Genomic DNA, 20778 nt, shown 5'->3' with positions numbered 1-20778 from the left:
CAAGTGATTAAGCATTATGTGTTACTTTCAGGTAAACATTTTTAGTCATCTGATCATGTAAACAATATACCTAAGAATAGTTTCACAAAATATTTTGAATGTTACTTCAATCTTTCCATCCTTCCACCCTTTCATCTTTCAGTCCAAGCAAAGGTTGCAGTGGCTACATATGACATAGTAAAAGAGTACTTGTTCTGGAGCAACATTGCCCTGCTCCTTGATCCCATAGTGGTGCATGAAGATGTCTGCCAAGGGTCCAGTGGTGCCCTCCACCACATCTTGCAACAGCTCCCGAACTTCTGAGGCTGTCCAGACACAGAAAGCTCCCTCTCGCTTTTCTTGTCCCCCCGATGCTGCGAAAGAGTCTGCATCCTCTGCACTGTAGAAGCCCCCAGACTGTTTCAGACAACAGATGGGAATGGAGTACATGGAAGGAGAGTTACAGTTACTATTTAATGGTAAACTGCTTTGAGATTACTGCTTTGAGATTAAACACATTTCTGGCTGGTTAATGCCACTCTGGAGAAAAAAAAAAAAAAAAAAAAAAAACTGTTTAAGGATGAAATTAGGCTTCAAGGAGCTAAAATTCGTTAAAAACGAAATACATGTAACAAAAAAAAATTAAAAACAACTGCAGGTCTTGGGCGGCCCGATGGTGGTGGTAAGGGCGTTTACCACGAGCTGATGCTCTCAGCAGGCGAGTGCCGGTTCGACTCCCGACCGGCCGGACTCTTTCCTGCATGTCATTGCCCCTCTCTCTCTGCCCCTTTGCTGTCAGTCTCTACTGTCCTGTCAAATAAAGGCAAAAAATGCCCCAAAAAATATCTTATAAAAAACAACAAAAAAAACAACTGCAGGTCTTTGAGACCATAAGTCTTCATTACTTTTTTAAGTAGTTAACAGCCTACAGGAAACCATCTAAATACAGGTAAATGGGTACTCCAGCAATTTAGTCTTAAACCGACACAAAATTGGGGTGCTTGCAAGTCAAAGGTTGAAAAATCTTATAACTTTTAGTCCACAGAATAGACAACGCTCCAAAAACAAAGGATCCTACATTTTCTATCATACAATTCACTAGTATCTTTTGTTAGAATCTCATTTCTTGAGAAATGCTTGTGTCTTTTAGACTCCACACCCCAGGTGAGTAATGCATGTTGAAGGACTCTGTGAAATGAAGAGTACATTTTTCAAGTTCTAATCTTGTGCCCCTGTGTTGTGTTGATGGTAAATATGTGTTAAAAAAATCCCTGTTTTTTCTCTTCCTTTTAAAGATAAAAATATTTTTAATGTCTCATCTTGAACTTGGAGAAAGTTACATAAATTCATCCAATCAAGTGTGATTTGAGGTGACTAGCTAACCCTGCTAATTATATGAAACCAAACTTTACCCTCAGCTAGTAAGGAGCTATCAGAACAATATCATATTACATGATGTCTGCTTAGATTTCAGCAGGTCAAACTGTGAAAGCAAAGAATATGGTTGCAGTCAAATTTATTTTTTCATTTCATTGGTCATTCGTCTTACTGTGACTTTAAAGTTTCAGTGCCTAACATGATTCTTATTTCAAGTATTCCAGTATTTTTACAGTAATGATGAGAACTGGAAGACTTCCTCCCTGAGAGAAGATCCCAGCTGTTGCAGCACAAAGGAAACATGGAGTCTATAGTAAATTACCTTTGCAGTATTAATTCATTACATAATAAACTACATCATAAATCTTTAGAGATATAATGATTACGAGTGTAGTTTCAACTGTGCGCCCTGTTCGTTGACTCATTAATCAAAAGAGAAAAGAGGAGAGCAAGGGTTTAAGAGGCTATTTGTCAATGGGGTCCCACCCCATCCCTCGAGAATGTATGCACACAATGTATGCACACAAACTCTAAATTAAATCTAACCCACATCCTAACACCAAACTAAATCTTAGCCTAACTAAAATCGTAATTTGATTTAGATTATTTCCATTACCTTGGAGGTGCAGTGAGGTAGTCCTCCTGTAAATCTGATAGAAAAATGCACATATGCACACAAAGAAGTAGTCACAAGACTGTAGATGACTCACCTTGTCACTAAGGTCTCTGGAGACGTAGCGCAGTATGTCCTCAGCCACTTCTGCAAAGCGCTGCTCACCTGATACCTGGAAAAGCAGAAATACATGGCATACACCTGCTAGGAGCCATGATTCAACCTTAACATAATCTTAAACATACCGTTATGTGATTTATATGCAGGATATAGTAACCTCTACACCCTCATTAAACACAAGAATGTACAGCATGTAGGTATGTGTATTTGAGTTTGCCTTCATGTCTGTGTCCTAATTAACTTTGTTGTTTCTCAGTCTGTCAACTCTGAAAAACAGGCCAGCCCAGCCTACAGTCATCATAAAACAAAAAAACTATAGTATTCAAATTATACTTTTTATTGCTGCATCTTACTTTTTCACTGTCCAGTGCAGCAGGGACTTTTTATTGTCAGACTGAATCGATCAACTCATTTTAAAAATGTAACAGCAACAACACTGTCATTTTAAAAGTTTGTATTTACTCTGAAGCAAAAAAAAATGTTGGCCAAGAAGCACACCAATGGTTTTTGCTGACTGGGTATTTAGGTGATAAGTTACTTGGATAAGAGAGAGGCAGAGGGATGGAGAAATACTGTAATTAGTCTGTCAGATATAGAGGCAATCAAACACACACATACACACCTGGGAGGCAGTTATATAGGCTACAGCCAGCTGAGCTTGGTCATACAACATCTTTTCAAAGTGTGGTACGTGCCAGGAGGAATCTGTAGAGTAACGATGAAAACCCTGAGAGCGAGAGACATAAAGAAAGCAAATAAAGAGGGACAGTATATTTGTTCTATTAGTTACACTTGTCTATGTTACACAAGCCAGTACTACTTTGCACTGGAAACATAACCTTCTCTCATGTCATGCAACTTAGGTGTATCCGGCTTGAACTGAAAAAATAAAACACTAAAGAGCATGTTTATATTCATACAAAGAGTCATACAGTACATCTATCTGTTTATGTGGAGAAGGGTGTGAAAAATGCCCATTATAACATTCCAAAGCTCAAAATGGCACACTCAAATTGCTTTGTTTTATCTGGCAAATAACCCATACCATAAGTACATTCAGTTTACTATCAAACATGGGGCATAAAGTAGCAATTTCTCACATTGGAGAAGCTGGAACCCAATTAATTGATTATTAAAATATTGCCATTCATTTTCTGTTGACTGACAAATCAATTAATCAATTACTGGTCTCAGCTCTAGAACAAAGATATTTGAACCTGTGCCACATGGTCATGGATGCCTCCCAGCGCCATCATGCGGAGTGTGTGCAAAGCCATCTGAAGAGCCTCGACACCCTCTGAAGTGGAGCGATTCACAGACCAGTAAGACATGAGGAACATCAGATTTACTATGGAGTGAGAAAGACAGATAAAAAGAGTAAGATCCAGGAGGGCTGAGGGCGAGATTAACTTTTAGGGTTTTGTTGTGTCTACCTGGTGTGGGGAACTTGGGGGCCTCTCTGAAGCCTCCGTACTCTTCCTCATAAGAATGGACCAACTGCTGGAAGCAGCGATTAGCAACATCTGTTGCCAGAGGAGGACTCTCTCCTGGGTTTGCAGCAATAGTTGTGCCTTTCTTTAGAGCTTCGAGGATCCTCTCCCCAGTGGACTCCAAAGCAGGACGGTTATTCTGCCACTGAAGAACATAAATCATGCTTGTCATACATAGGGATGACAAAGATGGTGCACAAGGCGGAGAACAAACTACATAACCAAAAAGAAAATAATTGAGAAAACCGAGTACTGAGTAATCTACACTGAGTAGATTTGGATTTGTTTACTTTGTCCTCCTCTGCTTTATCTTCCAGAGTGATCTTACTTATATCTCCTAAATTGAATACAATAATATCCAAATATTGTTTAAATGAACCGTTTGATTTTGGGAAATAATTTTCTTGCTAATACTGAAAAGATTGATACTGTCTGTCTGACATTGTCTGTCCTGTACATTAAATATGAAACCACAGCCAATAGACAGTTAGCCTACATCAGCATTAAGTTTAAGAGCAGGGGTCTTTCCAACGGTAAAAAAAAATCCACCTATCAGCATGTCTAAAGCACACTGCTTTAAGATCCTGTAAAGCAAATTCACAGATTTGCTTATAAAATCAATATATATGTTGGAGAACTATTCCTGAAAACGTGTGAAACATGGGAAACTTGTGTGGTACTGAATTGTGCAGTTATACGGTTAAACTGTGTTTCATCATTTTTGTGTTGAGCGTTTTTTTGGGCGGGGACTAAACGGGGTACTGGTGACGCACTTGGACCCCCACTTAGCATATCCCACCCCTAAAGCTGTAACGGTATAAAAGTATGGAGTGAACTAGCATCAGTGGTTCTCCCGCTCAGTGTCGAGTTATTGCTGGTTAGCCTTCCCTCCCAAAATGTGTCTTTCCTAGTGGCTGCAATACCAACGGTGTGGTGTTAATAGTAATTAGAGAATAATGTATGAATTGATAATCATTGTTATTCACTCATGATGTTTCCCTTCTTTTCATGACCAGAAGGATAGTTCCACTTCCTCCTCTCATCAAATATCCTTTTTCCACTAAAATAGCAGGTATAAGTGGGTTTTCTTAAACGTGGGTAAACCCGCTATTAAAAGCCTATAAACCCCTTTTCCACTGTCAATCAAGTTTTACTTTCTGTTCAGACTCAGGACAAACACAACTGCAGGGAGCAATGTCATCTCTGCACTTAGAGTAAACACACACACAGAAGCAGTGGAGGAAGAGGAGCTGTGATCTGTGATTGTGTGTTTTTAAAACTTTCAGAGCTACAGCTCACTCTTTCATCCCCATGATCAGTGTAGCCACGGAGTTTCTGGTGTAACGGCACCTTGCCAGACAGGTGACAGGCCTGTGTCTGTGTCCTCTGAGAGACGTTACAGCAGGAAAAGAGGCGAAAATTAGCAGATTAACGCAGGTTTTGTGTTTACATCAATGCCGATTGGAGCCGATCAGAGCCGATCGGAGCAGGAGCCAATAAATACCCATGTCTACTGCAAATTCATTTCACCCGGTTGTGAATGCCGATTAAACCCTTCATCATAGCCGACAAAAGCCTGATGTTAGCAGGTCTTCGAGGTTTTTGACCAGTGGAAAATGGGCTAAGTCAGCTCCAAGTATAGCTTATAAACTATTTTTCTTACCGATGCTGGCATCGAAATAGATGAGGTCCAGGGCATCGGACAATTTAGAGCAATTTGTAATGTGAAATTATACAACGCGTGTGTGTTTGTGTGTGTCTGTGTACAATCAATATAGCTGTTGGACGCAGTCATGTTTCATTTCAGCATAAATTTGATAGACCATGAAGAGATGCGGAAGCTCTCCCAACGTAGGCCGTGGTTTCAGTGCCTCCAGCAGACACGCCCCCAGTGTTCCAGAGTTGATAATACTGGTTATTTTTTCACAAGTTTGAAACCTAATTTTATATATTTGGCAATATTTTCATTCATTCAAATTTGGCAGGTGGTTTTTTTCTGTGGTGTGGCAAACTCAGAACTCATATGTTTTTCTGCTTTACAGAATGTTGTATCTTGCTTTAATCCATACAACCAAGGAGTAAAAATGATAAATTGCAGGTTTAATAAGCGTTACTGTATGTGCTGGAAAGTTTCGTGCCGGTTGCCTAGCAACTTCAAGACTGGTATGTCTGAGACATCCACATACAAAAAAAAGCTTTTTACCTGCTCTGTGATTCTGGTGAGGACTGTCTTGAGTCCAGGTCTTCTTCCATGGTCTCTAGGAGGGAAGTAGGTGCCTCCAATGAAAGGTCTAAGGTCAGGGGTCAACCAAACGCTCATGGGCCATCCTCCACCTCCACTTGTTGCCTATAGACATGAGCAACCAAAAGTCATGAGACAGACAGACAGACTATGTGTTAAAATGTATATGTAAGCACACATGTACACACACCTGTACAAAGGTCATGTAGACTTTATCCACATCAGGTCTCTCTTCTCGGTCAACTTTGATACAGACAAAGTTTTCACTAAGGATTCTGCCAATTTCTTCATCCTCAAAAGACTCCCTCTCCATAACATGGCACCAATGGCACGTAGAGTAGCCCACTTAGGAGCAGGGAGAGATAGAGATTTACAGGAAAGAGATGGTTCACTTCCAGTACAAACACAACTAATAGTAGTACTAAGTCAGTATGCAATCATGTGGAAAGTGAGTGTCATCGCATATCAGGGTTGTGTCTAGGTATGATTTACATGGATTTACATGGAACAAATTATCTTTTCTCATGAAACACAAGAAAATTCAGAGAACAGTGAATCTAAATGGAAATGCATGTTACTACCAGGTGTAAAAAATCTGTTTACCTGATAAAAAGATGGGTTTGTCTTCATTTTTGGCTTTATCAAAAGCATCTTGTCCCCATGGATACCTAATACAAAGATAACATTATTCTGTGTAATAATAGCTTTGTGTGTGTGCATATCTGTAGTTTAAAGTCACTCACCAGTCAACAGGGTTATGTGCATGTTGTAGCAGGTAGGGTGACCTCTCCTTGGCTAACCTGTTGGTGTGTTTGTGAGGAGCGGAAGATGGGCCTTCACCCCCTGATGCCATACTCATGAAGACAGTTGGACTGGATACACAAATGTAGTTACAATTGAGTCTCTGTTTACTGGTAACAAAGAAAATCTTATTTAGTTGATCTTAAGTTGATCCAGGTATCACACAGAACAGGGAATTAAGTCAAGAAAAAAGAGTGCAACAGCAGAATTTTTTTTAATTCATTATCCTGGAGCTTTAATACCTTGTGGTCTGAATGAAAATAATCACACTAGCAGCTATATACAAGAAAATCATTGCACTGCCCTTGTGTTGTCCCTTTTCATCAACTGTCTCTATGCCAAATGATGAATGTGATTCACCATGATGGCTATACTATGAAGCTTTAATTGTTATACACAACTGTCATTGACTGAAATACTGTTGCAAACATGAACACTGAAAAAGAATGTGCCCAAAAATTCTGACCTAGTAGTATGCCTGATGTTAACAAGTCCTAGCAGGACAAGCATAGCAGCCACAAATAATGTTACAAATGTTGCAAGGCTGTACTATTATGCATCTTAGCTCACTGGTATGGCTTACTGTAATCAAATTACTAATAAATGTTATTAGTACAGCTGTGTTTTCCTGATCTGACTATCAAAATGTCTGCTGTCAAAAAGGTGTATCTTTTTACACAGATGCAAAAGGGCAACATTTGTTACCACTGTAATTTTAATTAATTTACAATAATCTTCAAAATAAAATTCGACAGCCTGGTGCCGTGTTATCGGCTAACTTTAATACAATACATTCGTCTGCCACAAACTTCTTCAACCAGCATGAATAGCTTCAAAACCAATTGTCACCATCATTACTGCAGATGTACTGTATGTTCAGCAGCTCTCTGTCAAGCACTGTAACTATTAGCCAATAGACAGTCAGCCGAATTCCCTTTCAATATAACTTACTTTTAAGTGATTTTGCTACTAGGGAAACGTATATACTTAAAAAAAACAAACAAAAAAACATGACGTGTCACGTTACGAAATATAAAACCATTCTTTTAAATTCGGCCGAATAGGTTTGGACATATAGGACACATATCTATTTATTTTTTACATGAAACCAACAAACAGTTAGCTACATGATAACGTAAACACGGGCTGGTTGTAGGAGTACCAAGCAAACCAGTTAGAAAATCTGGCAAAATACAGAAAATAAATTCTGCTTGGTATCTTATAAAGCTATACCGAATTAAAATGCGAGTCATTCAAATCTTCGTTAAATGTTTTTGCTCACAGGGATATGTCTCGCCGTTCTCGCCGGATAAGAACATATTAAATTGTATAATTTATATAGAGGTGCCGTGTAACTCTTTTATTCGTTCTAAAGCACGTTCACAACCTTCACAAGCAAATACCATGTGGCAAGCAACATTAAATGTAACGTGTCAAGAGTTTTGCTGCTGAATTACACATATTTGCTGCAACTTGTCCAAGTGCCTCACAGCTAGCGTAAGAGTTAGCAACCTATTATCCGTAAAGGCTTTACCTCAGGTAGCAGGCCGGCTGGGGATGGTGGAACGGTGATTTGTCGCTAGGTGGGTGGGGAATTTGTCTGAAACACCTTTTGTTGCCCTCTGAGTTCTGCTGCGAACTGTCCACTCTCAAAATAGCCGCAGTTACAAGTCGTGCAGGCTCAACGCGGCTATTTTTGGACGTCGACCAACGCCATGCTAACCTTAGCATCCTAATCCACCAAGTGTGTTGCTAACTTACTTAAGCAAGCTAACGTTAGCTACTTTGTTGACCAGCCAAAACTTCAAGTCGCGAGTTGAACACTGTATTGCAATACCAAACGTTGCCACATGATGGCGCCAACAAGCCAGAAAAACATGTCTATTTGTTCCTTTAATAATACATCACTGCTGTGTGAGGGATTAGGAGTGTTGTAATGGCAACAGGAGGGAAAGAATAATATAGTTTTAAGAGAAGAGCTATAGTTTTTTCCACTGTGTTTTCACTTAATATTGAGCTGAGCAACTGTTTAAACAAAGTTGTCATGAGTCAACAAATCTGAGGTTACACTGTATTGCCAGCTTGCTGATTCACCCTCTGCAGCATTTTTGGGAGACTCCTTAGTATGACGCAGGCCAAGTTGCCACAAGGGCAAAGGATGTATTTGACTATCCTTGCAGTAGTTGCGTTTGAACCACATACAAAGAAACCTGCAGGTCTCGGGGGGCCACAAAGCTCATCAATCATCACCATGTCATTGTTAACACACAGGCTACTCAACCCACTGAGCTGCAGGAACAGAGAAAACTCACTTTGGAAAGGTCTTGCCTTTTCCAAAAGTTGACAGAGTTCTGGTTCAACTTTTGAGAAGTCCATAAGATATTTTACTCTATATCTTGGGGTACTGATTCTAGAGAAGAGTCTGGCTCCAAATAAGGTATTGATGACATTGATAAGAGGGATGTGAAGAGGCTCTTCAGTCTTTTGTCAAATCCTTTGAAGTGGAACAAAGCTCTTTGGGGTGCCTCTGCCCAGTCATTTATCACCTTGAGGACAGTCTGATCATAATGACAGAATAGGAGTTCTTAAGACAGCTGATATCAAATTAAGTTATCTCTCTTTTCTTCCTCTTTTTCTTTGATATACATTTTTGTTACTCTTTTAAAAGACAAACACCTTAAGGGATGTTCACCTTGGTTGATCATTTTGATTTATTACTATAAGGTAAATAAATGGTCAAATATCAAAAAAGTTATTTTGTTATTCTGATATCAAATGTATAATCAGATTTTGTCAGTGTAAACCAATGAAGTGCCCTGTTACAAGACAAAAATAGAATCAGGAGGTTTTTACGTGAGTCACCACTGATCTCCTCTTGTGAATATGGTTTCACCATGCATACAGGTCGCGGGGGCTAGAGCCAATCCCAACTGGGTACACCCTGGACAGGTTGCCAGTCTATCACAGGGCTATAGAGACAAACAACCACACACACACTCACATTCATACCTACAGGCAATTTAGAGTCAATTTAGAGTGAATCAACCTAACTTGCATGGAGGAAGCCGGAGTACCTGGAGGGAAACCACACAGACACGGGTAGAACATGCAAACTCCACACAGAAAGGGCCCAGACAACAGTGCTAACCACTGCACCACTGTGCCGCCCTGACATTAGGTAACACACCAAAATACCGTTCATCCCATAGCACTGGTTGCAGGTCCACTTCCTGACCAAATTTTATAGGGAAACTTTTTAGTGACTGGTCAAAATTTTCCATGTCCAGAGCCATAGCCAGGATTTTTGTTATGTTATGATTATGCATCCAGTTGGTTTGTGATCAACTCCTCCTGCAACGCAAGCCACTACAACAGTCAAACATTCCCCTCTCTATGTCTTATATCCTCAAATGGATTTAGCACTGACAGATAAACTCCCCTTACCTGAGTGATTTCCCACTTGCACACTATTTTATGTGCACAATAAATCTTGCTGATTCTTTTCACCTTGAGGTGGTTTGAACCCTTGATTTTAACTACAGCTCTGCCATCAGGTCAAAATTTCTCCAATACTCTGGTTTATGACCAGCATCAGCTGTACACTGTGTTTAGTGCTAATAAGCCTGTGAATATTCTCATTTGTCCAGGTCATAGTATCTCAAAGGAGTTTTGAATCGAAAGCAACTGGACTTGGTTATTTGTCTAGGAAAGACAAATATTAATTAAAATAAATTTTCCTAGACAAATAACCAAGTCCAGTTGCTTTCGATTTAAAACTCCTTTGAGAGTGCTAATAAGCAAATGTTGGCATGCAAACACATTAAACTAAGAGTGAACATGGCAAGTATATCCTTCTTAACAGCAAGCTGGCATTGTCATTGTGAGCATTTAAAATTGAGAGAATTCTTCTAAAACAACTGTAAACAAAGCATTTAAAGCCCTACTGGCAACTATGGCAAAAAATGCATTTTCACAAAGCTGAGGACACAGATGTTTTTATGGCTCGTTATGGAGATAAATGAGAGTAAGAATATGTTAATCTTGAGTGTCTGTCAGACCAAGCTGCACAATAACCATCTGACAACTTATTCATACTAGAAAAAATGTTAACTGTGCTATCAGTTGCACTATTGACATTACATTGTCTTGTGAAAATCTTGGACTGCAAATGGAGTTCTATATGGGACAAGAGAATACACCAAACTTCAAATGCAATTTAAGTTAAGTAAAATCAGAAATGATGGTCAAATCACACTGCATAAATTATAAGGAATTTTAATTGCATAATGTGAGTGACATTTTGTTCATGTTATTATAGGTTAACAATGAGAAGTTCTGCTTTAATTATCAGTATTTCACCAAAAATATACAAGAAGTTAGGCTAATTAGACACTTTTGACTGAATCACATTCAAGGTGTTCTTTACACAAAATATGTGTATTGTTGTATCGTGTTTCACTACAGTTCCACATGTATGTCAGCTTTGAGCTTTGGTTATTTTGCTAAAGGTCAAAAAATGTAATTCTCTTGACATTTACTTACAAATGACAAATTGAACTCAAAAGCAATAAAACAATCCCTTTCTCAGTTCAAATACACTCAGGGATTTTACTGCTACAGTCTACAGTGGTTAATATTATCTAACATTAGCAAACCTCGGATAGGTGTCGCCACTTGTGGCCACAGAAACCACTAATACATTGATTCAACTTAAGTATGCTGATCATTATGTAGCACACTATAGATTTATTTTAAAGTTTGCAGATTGGAGAGAAATAGACTCTAAGTTTCTTTACAAAATCTATTACATTACAGTTATTCTGTTTTTCATGTGTGATTTGTTTTTAGCATTTTTGCATCAATTCATGTGTTTTGCTACGTTGCCATCTTAAATTAGATATTATAGCAGCTTATCACTGACATAGATTTAGAGTCATGTCTGTTTTTTGTACAGTTTAACAACCATACACCAAATTAATTCAATACAAAATGTAATCATTTATTGGACAAGGAAAATATTTTAGTCTAAAGCATGACATATTACTGTTGCACATTAGAAGTCCTATAATTGCAGGAGGATATATTTATAATCATTGCAAGTTGACTTCAGGTTGATTATCTAGCCCTGGCCAGACCCACCATATTCTGGGCTCTGTTGAAGATAGAATAGTACTGTCTAATGAAGACATCCCCCAGGATCCACAGGCTGTCACCTCCATTGCTGAAGCCTGTACGGCAGCCATAGTAGCGAGACTGTGGGAGGAATTCAGCAGAAGAATTTCAGTTTGAAGGGAAGCACAGAGCGATAAGTAAACACAAAGGACTGCAGAGAAATAATCATTTACCTGGCGGACGTAAGCAGAGGCTGGGAGGGTGAATTGCTGTCCGTGGATGTGGAAGGTCAGATCAGGCATTTGGCCAATGCTGTTACAGTTTACAATATACTGAGAGAAAGAGAGAAGATGATAAAATGAAAAGGAATGAAAGCGCATTAAAACTTTCAATACAGTATTGTATAGAGTGTTTTACATTCTTATATGTTTTCATTTTCATTGTAACACTTAATGTGACTCTACAGAAATCTATCTCAGTAAACCCTAAGTTTTTTTGTGGGGGGGACTTACGTCTCCATACTGGTTGCTAGCCCCCAGCCAACTGTTGATGTTGCTGATGCTGCTCTGAGGTCCAATAATCAGAGAAGTGCCAGTGTCCACAATAGCCTGGCAACCACCATTGCAAGCCACAATGTGACCATTGACAGTAACACTGACAGAGACATAGTAAAGACATATATCAATATAACATATTACATGTCAACACTTTTGCCTATAATATCACTTTGGTCTGCATAGATTTCAGAGGAACTGTGGCTTTACCTGTCCACTGTGATCTGCCAGTACAGCTCATTGGAGAGGGGAATCCAGGTGATGGGGCCATAGTAGTGGTTGGGATCAATACCACCGAAGGTCACCACACTACCTTGCTGAGAGTTACTACAAAGGAAAGTGAGAAACTTACTAAAAATTAGTCACCATTTCAATACTGGTAAAGATTTTTGTATAGTAAAAGTTAGAATGTTGTATAGTGCTTTGACATCCACAAATAACTTCTTTCCCTACATAGGACACTGCAAAACTATGTCTGTCCTTACAAGCTAAGGTACACAGAGAAGAGGTCCTGGTTGACCAGACCCTCCTTCATCATGTTGTCGAAGACAGGTGTGGCGCCAGAGGCAGACAGGCGTGGGTATGCCAGTCCCAGGATGCCATCAGCACGCATGTGCTGCATGAATGGAGCTTCAGTCTTGCTCAGGCCAAAGATCTGGTTTGTCACAGCAAGGCCACCCACCTGACAACCAAACCATCTCAAATCATCTTAAGTCACAGAATCTTAATGTGCTAATTTGATCAACTTCATTTGATTTTAAAATTTTGTCAACAACTTGGTGCAACACACATGCATAAAAACGGCCAACAAATTTTTAATCCTCAGGGAATCAAGGTACCTTTTTTACCCCGAACATGGTGGGACAAAGTAATAATCAGAGTGTAACAGTACATAAATATAAATTTTTTGGTTAAAATTCATATTTGACTTGTACTTTTGATACTTTTATTTCTCACCGTCACTGTGTCATATGCAAGGAAACCGGTCATGCTTCCAGTGCCATAGCGAATACTGAGAGGACTGCCATTGTACTTGTAGGTGCTGCTCCTGCTGGGGTTAAACTTGTCATGGTTGTCTAGGAAGATACAGATCGCAAAAAAAAAATTAATATTTGCTGATACAGTGTAGATTTCTAATAAGATATTTATTGCGCAAAAGTAATGAAGGGACTGACAGGTTCTTTGTGTAACATTCTTAAAAACCCTTGTTATCCCTTGTTATCAATTGACAGTTAAGTTGAACTGTAATCACCATCCTGTTGCAGCTACCTCCATAGGTAGGCGCATGCTAGGTATCGGCCCAAACAGTGGAATGACATACATAAGGTTGAACATGTTTGACTGGCATTACGTGATAGATGATGATAGACATAGTAACTGAAGCTACACTTAAATGTCTGATATATAAACAACAGTTGAAACTATTGACTATAATTGACTCTCTAGTGCTGGCACAGTGCTAAAACAAAGTATGGAGACAGGTCTGAGCAAGTCTATAGTTTGACTGATGTGTTTTTTTTTAAACATGATTCATGAAGTGTAATATTGTTATCAGATTGCTAGCTTGCATGATATATGCTAGTGAAATTGAACTAATCCATTCTTATTGCATTGACTGCATTTATATGGTGCACCAGCAAGAGCTAGCTAGCCAGCTTTGTCAATTGCTGTTTCTCTAGCATTCACCAAGAGGTTCAGCAATGTCAGCATACCCAGCATACATTTAGATTAGTTTTAATCCCCAAAACAAAATGAAGGTCCTTCAATGAATCAAATGCTCTGCTGATGTTGACCCTGGGCTTAAACAAAACTTTTTTTGTTTGTTTTTTGTGCTAACCTGGAGTTCAGAAAAGTGTTACGGAAAGGGTTTCTGAAGCTTTACTAGCAGCTTAATCCTCCAAATCTTTTACCTAGATGGTCCCAAGATATGTATTCCCTTACAAAGCTGAATCTTGAATTCTCTTTTGCCTAGCATAATTATTTCAGGTCCTCATCCTCTTGCCCAATGTGTAGCTCTAACGCTAACCTTTTACAGTCTGGATGCCTAACCTCATCCATACGTTTTAGACACGACAGAATTCTACCAGGTTCTTCTTTTATTCAATATTTTGAAGCTTGAATGAACAGCTAGTTCAGTTAGGGACCTCAGTAATAAGCTGACATGCCTCCTGCTTCCATAAATTCTTAACATACCAAACTCTAAACCTAACCCAAACATTAAAATCTTAAAATCATTTTTAGAATTACCTACAATTAGAAGAAATAAGATAACTGAACTTTCTTATTAAACGTCGAGGTCCATGTATAATTTTACGTACTGCAGGCTGCACTGTTGCAGTAGACGGAGGGCACCCACAGGTTAGAAGAGCCGGTGTCAAAGATGACCTTGAAGGACTGAGGAGGAGTTCCAATGGAGATGATTCCATAGTAAGCCAGCTGGAGATGAAGAGATGATACAAAGATTATTCATGACAAAAATCAGTGTTTGTCATCTGTTAAAGCTTTAGCCTCTATTACTCACATCAGCATCATTGGTCATAGGCTGGTTGGCCACAGCAAAGCGCTGATCAAACTTAGCCATGGGGTTATAAGGGTACTTGAGCCTGTACTCTTCCCACAGACCCTGCTCCTCCAGGATCTCCCTGGCAGTCTTACCCTTCTCCAGAGGGACCCTAGGATTCACCCAAGAGAGAAATTTAAATTCTGTTCTTTAAGCTACACCTTTTTATTGATTGGTTAAGAGTTTTCTATACATGTCCTGGAGCACCTGCTTCTCCACCATCTGGGGCCACAGGTTGAACACACACTAGACCTCCAACAGTTTGCTTACAAGGAACATATTGGAGTGGATGTACATGTGCTATCGAGTCCATTCTTACTTGGATGAGCCAGGTGGTTATGTGGGGATTATGTTCTTTGATTTTTCATGTACATGTAACACCATCCAACCCCTCATGGACTAAAATCTTAACTGAATACATTAGTGAGCTGTTGGGCTACTACAGTATTTTGAATATCCCCAAGGGATTAATAAAGTATCTATCTATCTATCTATCTATCTATCTATCTATCTATCTATCTATCTATCTATCTATCTATCTATCTATCTATCTATGTCCTTCGTCTTAAACCTCTCACTACTTGCAAATGCAGAAACATGACCAAGATATTCTCCTGACCCAGCTGCCTTCATTTAAATTCAAATTTCTTCTTGAGCATAGTACATAAGAGGAGGCCTGACACTTTCGAATTTAAGTATCACACATGTCATCAGTTATTTCAGAGTAGCTATTGAACATTAGGGTATAGGAAAAATAGAACAGGTACAGGGACATATTAGAGTTGTCTAGTTGACTTACTGGATGAGGCACTCAGACAGTGCCACCATGGCACACACAACATAGGCCCACTTCATTGTCTTGGCTCCGCAGTCACCTGTAGGAGATAAAGTATTTCAGTGGTGGAGAACAGCAAGTCAGACACATATCACGAAAGTCGATTACATTACAGAACCATTCGAACCACATTAATAATGTAATGGGTCTATGATCCTCTAGTATACTCACCTGTAGACTCTAAAACTCGAGTAACCACAGAGAGGCATGCATCCATTTTTATACAGGTGGACTGACGTCTTACCATTGCACAATGATAAGGCAATGTACAGGAATTCCACAGCAAATGATAAGTAAAGATAAGTTACGGACAAAATAATCACTGACCTCAAGACAATGTCAACAATGTGATTAAAGTAAGGAACACAAACTTTTTGAAAACTTTGCATTTGTGTCTATGTTGAAGGGGGTGACAGGTAAAAGCCGAGGGCCCTTTGCAAGGTCAAAAGGTGATACGAGATGATGTTTAAGATAAAGTCTTGGCTTGAGCACATATCACACACTTTTTGACTTTTTGAGTTTTATCTTGGGCAATGCTTCAATTTTACAAATGTACATGTTCATATGCAGCTCTCTATCACTCTACCACTAAATCTGTGTTGTTTGTTGTGTTTGTCCATATTTTGCATGTATTTTATTTATATATATTGTTAATAAAACAAAGTCAAAACTGCATATCATGCTACTATCATACTGAATATCGTAATTTGAATGCATTGCATTAATGTCATTTAATACTGACAAACACCACTGTCAGCCACCTCAGCACGTCGGTCTCAGTAATAACAGTGTTTGCTGCTGTGTTATCATGTGTTTACTCTTCTATTAAGGTTTTTTCCTTTAGATAAGTACTAAGATGAATTACTGCTGATAAAATATTCATACGACCATGTTTTTTACCTAAACCAAACATTAATAAAAACACAAGAACACACAGCACTTTTATGGTTGGATAGTTTTACTGTTATATGGGTCATTGACATGACGTGCATATTTTTGTGTCTGAAATTAATTTTAATTAATTCATGACATGCATCATTTTATTCTATAAAACCGCTGTAGTTTGATCATGTTTTCAGTACATTATAATAATATATTTTATATTTTGGCCTCTCAAATCACCAAAATCTCAGGTGGTGCAACCGTCCGAGAGAAAAGTCCGAGAGAAAAGTATTAAATATGATATTTTAATAATAATAAATTCAAAATAAATACTGTGGCATGATTTCATGTTTGAGACCTTTCAAATAAACTAAATTCACAAATATTAATAGTTTTAAAGGTGTTGAGATAATTCAAAAACTTTCGTCCGGGTATTGTCAAATGTCAGGGTGGTGCATCTGTATACATGCATCTTTTATTCTGAAGTGAATAGTTACAACATCAAACAGGATATTCCATCAGCCAGAGGACCCCAAGTGATCTTTATTGATGAGTGAAAAGGTTTGTAGAGCTCTCTCAAATATTGATAAAAATAGCTACTTTCAACTCATGGTACACTTTTCATGTCAGGTGAAACCAAGGTAAAACTAGGAAAATTTTATTTTATTATAAAACTCTTCATTTTATTAATAAACTAGTATATAAGTATAGTATAAAGTATATACATTTTTACAAAAATTTGGTTGCGACACCTGACATTTTTCAGGTGGTGATGTTAAAAATACAGTCAAAAAATGAATTTAAAACTTTGAAATGTTGTAACACAAATAAGGCTTGTTGAAACACATTGTTCTAATTTCAAAAATATGCATGATATCCATTTTAAAAATACTTAAAAAAAAAAAAAAAAAAATTTTAAAAGCTTTTTTTGTCAATGACCCATATATGTTTGAAGAAATGAAACACAAACACAATTTCAGACTCTATGGTCATTTTTCTTTATTTGTCTGCAGAGTACATCAGCATTCATAGGTATTCAGCACTGTAAGAAACAAAAATATGTGCATAAAAGTCGACACTTCTGAAAACTTGTCTCTTACTTATAAGTAACTTTATTAATCAAAGACTTGCACATTGATTCTTTCTTATTGAGGAGTCAAGTATTCTGTAACAATGGCAATTCCCAAACACTGCTGAGCATCCAAGACATTTATTTTGAATTTACACTTTAATAGAGCATTAAGACAGAAAATTTTGTTTGATTGAGTATCCTTGAATTTCCTTTATGTGACATAGTTATTGACAAATTCTCACAACTTTCAAACTCCACACCCCGAGCTCATATTGGACTTAAAATTGGTTCTCCAAACCAAAGCTGAGATAACCCTGATGACGACATCAGGGGTTAATTCAGAGGAAACCCCACCAGCGCTACAGAAGACACAAAGGAATACAACTATGTAGCGCTGAGTAAACTTATCTTTGTGAGTAAAATTGGCAGTGTGCCCCTTTAATGCTACCTAAAAAGCACCTTCGAGTAAACAACACAACTCATCAACACTGCATTATGTTATGCAGTGCCAAAGAAACAGTGCAGTGCAGCTGTTCAGTGTGTTACAGCTGCAGACCACTACAGAGATCCGGTCCCAGCCTCTACCAATGAGCATAGCATCTATCAGTTGTCATCCTGCTCAGTCTCCGGTCCTTCAGAGATCCAAGCCTTCCTCTTAACAGGGACCCCGTCACTGATACGCCTTCTTACCCCCTCTTTGCTCCAGGGTCTGGTGTTCATGAATGCAAAAGTTTCCCCTCCATTTGCATGTGGAACAGCTCCCCCACCTTGGAACAGGAAGTTCCTCTGAGCTGCATCAGCTGAATGAGAGCTCCCAGAATGCCAAGCTCTTCTCCCACGGAAGCATCCAAACTCAGGAGAACCTGCAGGATACAAACCGCAGATTCTAGATGCAGACTGAGATTCAGAATAGGAGCTTAGCGTATGTGGATAAATGCAGACTGATGCAGCAGAGGAGTGAAGTGTGGATGGATTGCAAGAAATGGAGGATGGGAGGGAGGCACATGGCTTGGGGTAAAGAAGACCTGTCTTCCTGTGCTCTCCTGTTACTCTTTCATCTTCTGGTTCCTTTGGCTTTGTTGTTGACTCTTTGAACCTTTTTGCAACTTTCTCCTTTTTACTGATCCACATCTTCCTTCTCCTGGTCTGAACTTCCTCTAGCTTAATTTCCAGGTTGTGAATATCCTCAGTTATCCGGTTGACCTGATCGAAACAAGATAGCAGAGCAGTGACACAGGGGACTAGGCGGTCCAGGTAGGGAGAGACGTCAAACCAAGGCTCAGGCACCGATGAGTCCTCAGACCTCACAGACAGAGCTGAAGACAAGGGGCAGGGGGATGAAAATGAGGAGGATAGGGAAGGAGAGTCGGAGGAGGGGAGGGTGGATGAAAAGGTGGAGAGACAAGATTCCTGGGAGGATCTGGAAGGAGGGATGTCCACGCCTTCAAACTTCACCCTGTGTCTGAACTAGAAAGAAAAGGAAATATGTGGAATAAGCAACATGAAATGACTATTGGAGATTTTCAAATACTCAATGTTTCCAATGAAATGCACCACCACTATTCACCTCTTTAGCCTTGGTGAGTCCCATCCACAGCTTGAGTCTCTTGATGAAAAACTCCACCATCTCATAGTCCTGAGGTTCAATGGTTGGATGGTAGAGCTCAGCTTGCTCAGCCCTTTAAGAGTCAGTAACAGTTAGCAATGAAACCTACTTAATCCAAAATGCACACTGCTGGTACTCAGAATTTGTAGCTATTGCACTTTCAATTCAACATGTTCATTGGCAAAATTATAACCATACACCTGAGAACAATCAGCAGGTTCTTGGCTGATTCTACAGTCAAATCAGATAGCAGATAACGGATGTCTGTTGGTCCACTGCTTTGGTCCATATTGAAATATCTCAACAATTATTGCATGGATTGCTGTGAAATGTTGTTTAGCCATTCATGTTCCACACATCACAAACTAATCAGTTTGGAAATCCCTTAACTTTCCATCTAGCACCATCATGAGGTCGATATTTTACAAGGATGGACACAGGAAGTTATTGTGTCATTTAATATTTTGATAATGCAGTTGGGATTTTTACCCACAAAACCACCCTGCCATACTGCAGGTAATATTATGTACCTGTATTTATGAATGAGAACAGCTCCACAGAGTCTGGCAAATAGCCAGAGACCTCCCCCCATCAGTAGTAGTCCATAGAAGAATCCAAGGACTGTGTGGACTTTGCATAATCTATGAAGAGCTATTCGACCACGCAGGATGGACAGCACTGACATACCAGCCTCATGTACAGACACAAAGCCTTCTACTGAACCGGAGAATAGCTGAAACAAAGACAAAGCCATATCAAATACATTTCGTCTTCATAAAAATTCTATTCTTGTGCTTTTCTTTTTATACCATGTTTCCAAGGTGAGTGCAGAGCATAAGCAGCAGCAGTAGTAGGACAATCACAGCCCACAGCTCTCCCCAGGCTCTCTGCAGCACTCTGCCTATCACCACCCACCTCCGCACAAATCTTAAAGTTCCAAGCAGCTAGAGCACAAAGCAATAGAAAGGAGTAGACATTTACATAATACATTAATACACATTAATACAGTGGTGAAACTGTGAAACTGTGGACCAGTGTTGTTGTATAGTCACAAACCAGAGCTCTCATTTACCTTTAAAACAAGCAGCGTGAGCAGGACAGCTGCACACTGAGAGGACCTCTGTGCCAGAAGGGCAGCACTGTGGAAATTGATGAAGTTGTCTGGTTGGGACTGAAGCTAAATGGTACATACAGGTTATTGTGAGGTCATCACAGCAACACATAGATTAGTCACGAACAATTACTATTTTTTTTCTACCACAGAATGATGTAGTAAGTAATGCAAGTGGATCTGATTTTTTTGCTATTTACCTTGGAAACACATGAAGAGGCAAGAGACAGGAAGCAGAACTGCAGTATAGTCGTTGCCAGTGACAACAAGGCCAGGAGGAGCTGGAACCAGTGTCTGCATTGTTGCAGATACTGGGCACGCTCAGTAACCATGGACCACAGCTCCCCAATCAAGATGAGGAGAGCAGAGATGAGAAGAAGAACCTGCAATATAAAATAAAATAATTTATGATTTCAATAATTTT

General features: G+C 39.1%; 3 protein-coding genes across 5 annotated transcripts in view; all 3 read right to left on the bottom strand.

The window, feature by feature from the left end:
• spata20 (spermatogenesis associated 20) overlaps positions 1–8834 on the bottom strand; it is a 65125-nt gene extending 56291 nt beyond the window's left edge. The window contains exons 1-10 of one of the 3 annotated variants that reach the window (XR_011685001.1): positions 8157–8834; positions 6565–6732; positions 6425–6489; positions 6012–6166; positions 5783–5926; positions 3523–3724; positions 3307–3437; positions 2712–2816; positions 2067–2141; positions 190–396 (exon numbers count right to left, since the gene is read on the bottom strand). Coding sequence is in view for 2 of the 3 variants with exons in the window: in XM_071461835.1 (XP_071317936.1) it covers positions 190–396; positions 2067–2141; positions 2712–2816; positions 3307–3437; positions 3523–3724; positions 5783–5926; positions 6012–6166; positions 6425–6489; positions 6565–6732; positions 8157–8353 (1449 nt within the window). In the remaining variant the exon portion in view is untranslated. The remainder of the gene's footprint in view (positions 1–189; positions 397–2066; positions 2142–2711; positions 2817–3306; positions 3438–3522; positions 3725–5782; positions 5927–6011; positions 6167–6424; positions 6490–6564; positions 6733–8156) is intronic. The other 2 variants (XM_071461835.1, XM_071461836.1) reach the window with 2 other exon arrangements.
• A 2047-nt stretch (positions 8835–10881) lies between these two features.
• LOC139609088 (pepsin A-like) lies at positions 10882–15786 on the bottom strand. The gene is made up of 9 exons (XM_071463340.1): positions 15648–15786; positions 14810–14960; positions 14607–14724; positions 13246–13364; positions 12774–12970; positions 12499–12615; positions 12247–12388; positions 11968–12066; positions 10882–11875 (listed from the first exon to the last, which is right to left on the bottom strand). Exons 1-9 carry the CDS (start codon positions 15701–15703, stop codon positions 11738–11740), a joined length of 1137 nt encoding a protein of 378 aa, XP_071319441.1. The 5' UTR covers positions 15704–15786; the 3' UTR covers positions 10882–11737.
• Positions 15787–17546: 1760 nt separating this feature from the next.
• Positions 17547–20778, bottom strand: part of pkd1b (polycystic kidney disease 1b) — a 29497-nt gene continuing 26265 nt past the window's right edge. The window contains exons 37-42 of the mRNA XM_071463368.1: positions 20548–20737; positions 20316–20420; positions 20053–20187; positions 19774–19960; positions 19205–19316; positions 17547–19104 (exon numbers count right to left, since the gene is read on the bottom strand). Coding sequence (XP_071319469.1) covers positions 18241–19104; positions 19205–19316; positions 19774–19960; positions 20053–20187; positions 20316–20420; positions 20548–20737 — 1593 coding nt within the window. The 3' untranslated portion in view covers positions 17547–18240. The remainder of the gene's footprint in view (positions 19105–19204; positions 19317–19773; positions 19961–20052; positions 20188–20315; positions 20421–20547; positions 20738–20778) is intronic.

Source organism: Trachinotus anak, unplaced genomic scaffold (genome assembly GCF_046630095.1).
Source record: "Trachinotus anak isolate AG129_WGS33_773 ecotype Australia unplaced genomic scaffold, CSIRO_AGI_Tana_v1 ptg000025l, whole genome shotgun sequence".
In the NCBI taxonomy this organism is placed as follows: Eukaryota; Metazoa; Chordata; class Actinopteri; order Carangiformes; family Carangidae; genus Trachinotus; species Trachinotus anak.
The sequence above is the reverse complement of the archived record's forward strand: the minus strand, read 5'-3'. Positions and strand labels throughout refer to the sequence as shown.

What these genes read in the sequence shown, in the direction of transcription:
- LOC139609088 (XM_071463340.1), bottom strand. Translation starts at nt 15,703, where the DNA reads ATGAAGTGGGCCTATGTTGTGTGTGCCATGGTGGCACTGTCTGAGTGC. An exon ending in CTGTCTGAGTGCCTCATCCA is followed by an intron (nt 14,961 to 15,647) that starts GTAAGTCAACTA and finishes GGTGAATCCTAG; the next exon opens with GGTCCCTCTGGAGAAGGGTA. An exon ending in CCTCTGCTTACGTCCGCCAG is followed by an intron (nt 11,876 to 11,967) that starts GTAAATGATTAT and finishes TTCCTCCCACAG; the next exon opens with TCTCGCTACTATGGCTGCCG.